At 46.0% G+C, this 9,386-nt stretch overlaps 1 protein-coding gene and 1 long non-coding RNA gene across 4 annotated transcripts in view; one reads left to right on the forward strand and one right to left on the reverse strand.

The window, feature by feature from the left end:
• The window catches only part of LRRC8B (leucine rich repeat containing 8 VRAC subunit B), an 80,020-nt gene extending 70,925 nt beyond the window's left edge, over positions 1-9,095 (forward strand). Inside the window, exon 6 of one of the 3 annotated variants that reach the window (XM_040470905.1) lies at positions 8,976-9,095. In XM_040470905.1, the coding sequence (XP_040326839.1) occupies positions 8,976-9,007 (32 nt within the window). In that variant the 3' untranslated portion in view covers positions 9,008-9,095. The other 2 variants (XM_040470902.1, XM_040470904.1) reach the window with 2 other exon arrangements.
• Positions 1,159-9,386, reverse strand: part of LOC121027442 (uncharacterized) — a 9,649-nt gene continuing 1,421 nt past the window's right edge. Inside the window, exons 2-3 of the long non-coding RNA XR_005788741.1 lie at positions 8,890-9,003; positions 1,159-1,292 (exon numbers count right to left, since the gene is read on the reverse strand). This is a non-coding gene — a long non-coding RNA (uncharacterized LOC121027442). The remainder of the gene's footprint in view (positions 1,293-8,889; positions 9,004-9,386) is intronic.

The following is a 9,386-nucleotide window of genomic DNA, read 5'->3' on the forward strand; positions in this document are numbered from 1 at the left end:
ACAGAGAGAGACAGAGCATGAACGGGGGAGGGGCAGAGAGAGAGGGAGACACAGAATCGGAAACAGGCTCCAGGCTCCGAGCCATCGGCCCAAGAGCCTGACGCGGGGCTCGAACTCACGGACCGCGAGATCGTGACCTGGCTGAAGTCGGACGCTCAACCGACTGCGCCACCCAGGCGCCCCAAAAAAGTCATTTTTTAAAAATACGTAGTCTTTTTTAAATAACAAACCTCTTTTCATCCTGTGTGGTCTCATCATCCTCTACACTAGAATTATGAGTCTTCCCTCCTAAATACCAATGATTCTAGAGAACTGCCTGTGTGCTACTCAGAAGCTTTTCAAATTCTTCCTCATAATAAATACCTTGAATTTTGTATGCCTTTTTACACATGCCTATTGTTTGTGTAGGGCTTGGCCCACACCATTTTTTACTCTCTGCCTCCCTCTGCCGCTGAGATGAGAATAAATCAAATAACTTCAAATAGAAGTTGACCAGCATCTACTTCCTCCCCTGTTACTCCATTTCTCCTTGCCTTGCCTTGATCAAATGCAGCCCCCAAGATCTTGAGAATTCCATGGCCCCCATTGAAGCTCAGTGACTCCATTTCAAATGAGATGTGCTCAGAAAGCCTCATGTAGCACCCGGCACCAGGACCAGAAATGTGGGTGCCCTGGGCAGGTAAGAATTTGGCACCCCCTTTAAAAATATGCTTTGAGTATTTATTTAATATGTATTTGGTAGAGATAGGGGACTTGGTCTCCTAGTAGTAAAAATCACGAACTTTTGGTTCAACTGTCTAATTATTCCTTTCTCCCAAAACAAAACTCCCAAGAATGAGCTAGAGACAGCTGGGGGCAGGAGCTATCGGGCAAATGAGACCTGTCTGCTCATAGCATTGCTGCTCTGAGTCTCTTCTCCTGGGACTCAGGAGCAGACCAGCCAGCCACTGGGGCTCACCTCTTTGTTCCCTTGGAAGTACAGAAATATCCCCTCTCCTGGCCCCCGTCCTCTCCCTCCCCACCCCTCTCTGCTTGTGCTATTTAGCATTTTCCTAATTACGTCCTCCCAAGTTCCATATCCTCACCCGTTACTAAATCCCATCTTTGAGAGTATTCAGTCATACTAAGGATGACGTTTTAGCTTGTACTCCCCAAAATAAATCCCTTTCACTTATCAAGATGCTTCCTTCCTAGAATGGGGTTTCTTGTCACAATTTCAAATTCCAAATAAGAGACTTCTTCAGTATACTGAATGGCAGTAGGACCAATTTGCATCCCTTAGGCTGGTGAACCTAAAGAATTACAAATGGAAACCTGAGTTGACTGGTCCCCTAATTCTAATTATTTCAATGACATTTGACGGTCCATGTAAATTAGTGCCCCACGCAAATATTTAAACCCCAGGAAGACCGAATGCCACCCCTGTGAGGGGAGCCTCCTTCTAGTCTTTGCCTGAACTGTACTGGGATTCCCATCCTTGTCTTAGTGTCTCAGTAGTGCTTCCCAGAGAAACTACTTAGATCACTATGGAGGGAAGAGAACAGTTCTGTAACCCTTGTCATAATAGAGCCAGTATCCGGCAATTGATCTGTGAAAAGGGAAAGGCTGAAGAAGTAGCCAAGTGAAGGGAGAATTGATTCAGTCTGCTTGAAGAGGCTTGAGGAAAATTTACCGGGCTTGTGATACCTGGGCAGAATGATCCATCAGGAGCCTCATTCATGATTTCAAATTGAGAAAAGATAAAAATCTAATCATTTGTCCCTGATCCTTCAGCTTGGTGCCCATCACCGAAGGGGGAATAGCATAATGGAATACAACAGTAATGTTACTGAACACCTGCCACACGCCAGGTGCTCTATGAGCTTGTTCATATGCACCGGCTCAATCCAGCCAACAACCTTTTGGTGTGCTATTCCTATTTTACAGATGAGAAAACCAACTTGAAAAGTGTAACATTTGCCAAGGTCTCATGACTGTTCAGAAGAGGAATCCTATTCAACTCACAGGTCTGCAAAGCCTATTTCTACAGAGGTGGAGGTAAAGAACACTTAACCTCAGCCCTTCCTCCTCTCTCCCCCACCTTGGAGTTTGAAGACTCACAGAGGACTCCGGTTTTCAGAGCTCACTGGTCTCTTCCCATTGCTTTTAGCCCAGTGCCTCCTCCTGCCCCATATCTGTCCTAGTTTGTCCTCTCCTGAGCCAGTGAGTCACTTCCTGTCCATTTTATTTGCTCCCTCATTCCCGAATGCAATCCTAGAATTTTAGAACTTTCCAATCGGAAGGAACCATGTAGACTTTTCTGTAGAGGAAAGCCTAACTGGCTTTTTCAAGATCACAGACCCACCGTCAGAGGGAGCTGGCACCTATCTGCATGTCCCCCTGTTGAATACTCTCTGCACTCGCGCCGGCTGGCTCTCAGAAGCACAGCTAATCTATATTTAACCCAAGAGTGGAAGTGCCAAGATTAGCATGCAGGCCTCCTCCCTAACCCCAGTCCTGTGCATTCCCTAACGAGCCGCATTCATTTCAGCTGCATCTTACGTCTCAAGAACAGTCCCTCCTGTGCACGGTGCATTACTGGATGCAAAGCACTTTAGGCTCCCGTCCCCATTTCACTCATAAGAAAACGAGGCTCTGAAAGAGACATCCTCAAGCGTTACCATTATTGAGCATCTGCCAGAGACTTCGTAAACTTTAAGGCTTAAAACATATTAAGGCAGGCATTATCTCCATTTATAGAAAAAGAAATCGGTCCAGGCAAGTCAAACAACTTATTATGTCATATATGAGGCTGTATGGTTGGTGGCAGAGCCAGGTTTTGAACTGGGGACTCTGTGGCACTAAATCTCCACTTCTTGTATCGTGCACACTGTGAAGGTCCTATGGCAAGTAAGTGATGGGGTTGCGAGGACAGCTGAGGAGTTCGGCATCTCATACGGTTTTCTGCCCTTTATGATGTGCAGACTCTAAATATTCTGGGAAAAAGATAATCTGCACACAGACACACACATATGCACAAACACAGTTTTAAACACCCTTTGGTGTAAATACAAAATTTCATCCAAAGGGCTAATGTATTTTTAAACTTGATGGGTTTTTTTGAAAATGCAGTTTTTATTTAAATGTCCTAACCTAAACTATGGTACCATTCTGAATTTTGAATCCTGTGGGAGATGTTGGATAAAGACCCTCATCTTGTTAAAAAAAAAAAAGAAAAAAAAGAGTTGTTAACATTTTGGTTTTCGTTTCGAGGTACAGATGAGGCTCGAAGCGAGTTTGGGTTTTACTACAGAACTGCAGTTTAGCTCCCTGAGAGTCCTGATTTATGATAGGGAAATGCTGGCAGGCATTTTAGACTTGCAAAAAGACTACAAATCACAGTTCAGGCTAAATTCGTTCTAAATTCATTCTGCTGATTTAGACATTTGGAGGAGCGGGTTCTGCTGCCCTTACTGAATTCGTGCCATGATCCAGATAAAAAGCTGTGTTCCTCACCCCAAGCTGATGGTGTGTCCCTCCCCAGCTTTGCCTTTTGGCTGAATGCGCTGCTAAGCATGGAAAAAGCCTGAACCCAAGCGAAGAACCCACTCCTTGAAGCACAGATTTCCTTGGCATTTGCTTCTTCAAAATGCCTGCCTTTTTATTTTTTTATTTTTTTTATTTAAAAAAAAAATTTTTTTTTCAACGTTTATTTATTTTTGGGACAGAGAGAGACAGAGCATGAACAGGGGAGGGGCAGAGAGAGAGGAAGACACAGAATCAGAAACAGGCTCCAGGCTCTGAGCCATCAGCCCAGAGCCCGACGCGGGGCTCGAACTCCCGGACCGCGAGATCGTGACCTGGCTGAAGTCGGACGCTTAACCGACTGCGCCACCCAGGCGCCCCCAAAATGCCTGCCTTTTAAGGCAAGTGGCACGCCAGGCCCACTGTGAGTCACCCGGATCAGCTGTCTCCATACACACAGTGGGACTGCAGCTCTTGGATGCTGCCTGTGCCCCATTCACCACGGAGCTCCGCTGAGGAAGGGAACATGACTTACCAAATAACTTTGTGCAATCGCATTCGTTGTTTTTCTATTCTTCTAGGAGATGAAAGAAATTGGCCCTCTTCCCTTTTTCTTCTGGTGGTGAGTCTAATTCCTCCAGCTTAGAAAAGAGTGCCCATAGAGAATTTTTTTGCAAGGCTGGAAATGAGCCAGATGGCTTGGGTGCTGCCTTGGATAAACGGCAAAGGCCCTGGCTAAGCCCGTGACTAGAAGGCCTGCAGGAAATTAACATGCATCTCTTGCAGTGGGAGCCGTGACTCAGGGAATTTAGTGGTGATCAGGATGCTAGAGGCCAGCTCCTCAGGGGAAAGAGGATGGGGTCCTTGTGACTTCTGGAATTCAGCATCTACCCTTGCCATGTCATTTCCAGCATGATCTGCATATGTCAGCATGCTCAAGGGCCTGGCCTAACTGAGCCTAATGGGAGGGTGAACTGAGGTGTTCTCTAGGGCGCCTGCAATTCTAATATTCTCATCTACATAAAATGCTCAGTGAGTGGGCTGATGTTAAGTCATTTTCTTAAGAGTTCGAGCACATCATACATTTATTTTTGAGCCTTTGAAATGACTCAGTTTTATGACTTTTTCTCACCAAAGAACCTAAAGCATAATAGCAAGTGGAGGAGGATGGGATTATTTTCCAGGGCTGTTCTGCCATGCCTCCACATCAGGAGAGCTGGGTGTATGATGAAGAGGAACTATCTAGGTCAGGGCAGATGGGACATTCCCAAGAGGGCCTTCATCGTGCTCAGGTTACAGATCCCAATAATGAGAAATGTCCTGAGGTTGGGCAGGTAAAAAGGTGACCCGTGAGGTTCTTGACCCCCTTGGGCTTTAACACCAAAGCTTGCAATCTGAAGCTGATCCATCACCGCTGACATTGAGCCCAGAGTTTGACTTGGGGCTGATGGATGCCTCCAAGTTTTCAGTTCTCAGGTTTCTGTTGCTTGGGGCTCTGGGTCTAAGTGTCTGAACGGCAAACAGGCTTCCAGTGGGAGAGACACACACCCCAGTCTTAGGTGGACTGAGACATGTCCGCTTCTCCCTGCACTTAGGGTACAAATCCAACTGGGTGCCAGCTGCCATGGCAGACTGTGTGCCCTTCAGGCTCACCTGACACATGGTGAGCTGCCCTGGAGCTGTGTGCTGTGCACCTCCTCTGTGCCCTGGTGCCCAGCCCTACACTCGGGCTCTCTTGTGTCTAGAAGAAGAGAAAGCAAGATCTTTGCCCTACACAGAGCCAGACTGGGTGCCAGCCGCTGGGAAGGCACTCAGCTCCGCCCTTCAGGTGGGATTGGAGTCTCATCTCTACCAGTAACACTTGAATAGCCTTATCTCTCTGAGCCTCAGTTTCCTCTTCTATAAAATTTACACTCTATCCTACAGATATTAAGTGTTTGCTTCTAACCAGCTGCTGCCTTAGGTATTGAGGATACAGTGAGATGACGGGGATGAGACAAACAGGGCCCCACCCTCGTGGCAATACGGTTTTAGGAGGATTCCATGAGGTTGTATAAAATGCTTAGCATCTTGTCTGACCCTGGTGGTGCTCACTACTGGTTAGCTCTAATGACTTTTCCTCCAAATGTGGTAGAAAATCTTTTAAAACTTGCCCTTTCCCACCTCAGTCTCGCATATGTATTTCTCTTTGCCTAGAAGTTTCTTCCTTTCTCCCTTTGCCTAGTTAACTCCTGTTCATCCAGTTCTTGGGGTAAACGGTCACTTCCTCAGTGTAGTACCTCCCTGACCAGGTCCCCGTTCAGGTTCCCCTGTCGTGCGTTCTCATGGCACCTGGCACTCTACTTTGAAGTATCCGTCACTTTGGTAACTACTATTTGTTTAATGTCCGTGTGCCTGACTAGATTGTAAAACTGGTGTGGACAGCATCCATATCCACTGGAAGTCTCAGCTCCCAGCTTTGAGATTTTCCATAAGTATCTTCCCATCCAACTGGCTGCCATGTGAAGGCGATGCTCTCTTCCAAATGAGAAAAGGATGCTGGTCCAGAAAAAGGAGAATGAGGCCCACCAGGAGCACTGGGGCCCTTTATTTCCTCCCTCTTTTTTCTGGCCAGAAACCAGAGATGGCTGAAAAAACAGGCCAGGCCCTTGGGCAGCACCTACATCTCCCTGGAGGCAATCAGGTAGCCAAGTCACAGTGCAAAGGATGGCATGCAGGTTGTCCATTGGTAACAAGACTTACCCATCACCACTCAGGGCGCTGCCGAGAGCAGGGCAGTCTCCTTCGTACCACAGTCACATCCTTACCTGCCCTCCCATAGCCAGGCAGTGTGATTTAAAGGAAAAGGCCTATCTCTTGTAACTAAATAGAAGAATCTTGAAAAAATGAAATCCAATGCCACATGGCCAGAATGGCAGTCACAGAAATGTAACCGTGTTGACTTTTCACTCTCACGCAGCATGGAAGGTGCCCCCAGCCTCAGTACAGCAAACACTGTCATTTGCATGTGACTCAGTGCAAATGTTAATGTTCTTGCCCTTTGGGGCCCTTTGGGACTTAACAAAGCAGTGATGTGACCTGACCCCAATGTTTTTTTGTGGCTTTTTGGCCAGCATCCAAATCCTCTGGGCAGTGCTGGACTTCCCACATGCATTCCAGCAAGCCCACCATATGGAACTGCATGGCAGTCCTCTTTGCCAGGCCTTTCTAAACTTCCATGTCTTTGTCCATGCTGTTCTTTGAATCGGAAGTTCCTTCCTTCCATAGAAATATGGAATATTATCTATCATCTCTCTACCTATCATCTGTGTATTGGTCAAACCTCCATTCATGCTTTAAGACTAAGATGAAGTATCATTTTGTCTCCAACACCTTCCCTGACCACCTTCCTTCTCCAAAGTTGGAGTTAGGTGCTTTTATTCTTAATAACTATGTAGTGAAGCTTATTTATAGATTTCCTCCTCTCTAAACTGATGACCAAAACCACATCTTGCTCATTTTTTTATGCCCTTTCACCAGAAGAGTGCCCGGCATGTTGCAGAGGGAGAATGAGTAAAAGGCAGAAAGCCAGACATTGGCAGACTATGTCATGGGGCCACTGGGTCAGCCAGAATGCCTAACAGCAAGTGTATGTGCCAGAAACTACAAGGGGGAACCTTTGTGGACAGACCATGAAAATGAAGAGGAATCATTAAAGGCTTGAGGGCAAAGAAATAGCAGGAGGGAGTAGAACTGTGGGTACATTACCTGAAGGTATAATAGGTATGGTGAAATTAAAGCATGAACATCTTGTGCCCATTCTACAGATAGGAAAACTAAGGCTCAAGGAAGTTAGATGTCTTACCAAAGCACACAGAGCTAGTAAGCAAAGGAATCGGCTTCAGCACATCTGACTTCACGGAGTTTGTGCTCTTAGATGCTATGCAAACGCACAATCAAATCTGCAACCACTACCTTGAACTTTTGTCCATCAGGGCTTTGGGGAATGCTCTCTCAGCTGTGTTAAGTTAGACTCCAGAATGTAACTAACCCTCTCCGGGTCCACTTTGGTTTCCTCCTCAATAAAATGAAAGACATTGAGCTAGGTGATCCTAAGGCCAATTTCAGTCTGCTATGATTCTCCATAGAGTTCAATGGACTTTCTCGCCTGGAAATCAGCTTGGCCAAAATGCAAGCACATTGGTGTATTGGCCCTAAAAACCTTCTTGTGGGCTGCAATCATGATCCCATAATACAACAAACCTGTGAAATATTATCTTAGGGGTCTAACTATTCTTCCCAAATAGGCCTTTAAAATACACCCAGGCGGGGCGCCTGGGTGGCGCAGTCGGTTAAGCGTCCGACTTCAGCCAGGTCACGATCTCGAGGTCTGGGAGTTCGAGCCCCGCGTCAGGCTCTGGGCTGATGGCTCAGAGCCTGGAGCCTGTTTCCGATTCTGTGTCTCCCTCTCTCTCTGCCCCTCCCCCGTTCATGCTCTGTCTCTCTCTGTCCCAAAAATAAATAAATGTTGAAAAAAAAATTTTTTTTTTAAATAAAATACACCCAGGCAACAACGTAACTGACAGAGAGTATCTTTATCTGAATAGTCATATCTAAGTCCAAGTTTCTACTCCCTCTCCACGGCCTTAGGGACTTCATTCTACCTGTAATTCTGTATCATACTGAAATCAAGTCCAGCAGCAGTCCCCAAACCTGTGACCCTCCCCCGCCACACACACACACACATCAATCTCAACCAGACATATGTGTAGTGCTCAGACTTCAGGCTGAATCTGAGGGTAGAACACATCTCAAAATGTGTGTGTGGTTCAGAATGACCTCTGACATGAAAAGTTCCCACCCACACCACTGAATAACATCCTGTTATTTTCCTCAAATCTATGCAGTAACTCCTTTGATTGGGCTTTCATTTGGAATAATCTGTCCAATGCCATTTTTCGGAAACATGCAGAACAAGATACAATCTCATTATGGTCAGCTACATAGAGTGGACCTTTCAGAGCATAAAGAAACATCTGTCCTCCATCTGCAGTGCCTAGAAAATAGGGCTTTCAATAGAGTACATTGTAGGATACTAGTGCTTCTAAAAGGGCAAGAAATCCATTTCTACTGAGATCTCAATAAGTATGTCTGACAGAAGATTTTCATCTTACATACCAAAGAGCATTTTCCAAAGAGCATTTCTCATCTGCAAAATGGGAAAGAGTTTTTCCAGAGAGCATTTCAAAGAGCAGAAGCTTTAAGAACATAATCTCTAGATTCAGCCAGACCCAGTTCAAATACTTGTTCTGCCACATAGTAGCTGTATGATCTGGAAAAGTGGCTTAAACCTGACAACTGTAAGTTTTTTCAGGGATGTAAAATAGAGAAAGTAATAATACCTACCCTAGGAGATAATGTTTTCAAAGAGACTGGCTCAAAATAAACATCAGTTCTTGTTTCTGCTTTGTTACCACTGTTGTTCATACCAGGGGCGGAATGGCCGGGTTCCTGCTGCAGCTGAAAGAACACGGGATTTGAAATGAGAAGCCCTGAATTTGCACTCCACTGCTGCCACTTACTAGGTGTGTGACCTTGGGGAAATCACTGAATCTTTCTCAACTCAGCTTCCTCATCTGTAAAACAGGGAGACTAGGTAACTCACCTGTAACAATCATGAGGTGCAAATGAAGTGATTTATGTGCATGTACTTGGCCAGCTGCTGAACTCTGTGTGTATGGACTTATTTGTTATTGGTAGTATTATGAACTGAATGTTTGTGGGGGGGCCGCCCCCCCGCCCCACGCGGGCGGGGAGGACATGTTGGGGGTGGTATTGGGAGGTGGGGACCTGAAGGGTCATTAGGTGAGGTCATGAGGGTGGAGCCCCATGATGGGATCAAT

The sequence above is a fragment of the Herpailurus yagouaroundi genome, unplaced genomic scaffold (genome assembly GCF_014898765.1).
Source record: "Herpailurus yagouaroundi ecotype Mexico unplaced genomic scaffold, PumYag 77, whole genome shotgun sequence".
NCBI lineage: Eukaryota > Metazoa > Chordata > Mammalia > Carnivora > Felidae > Herpailurus > Herpailurus yagouaroundi.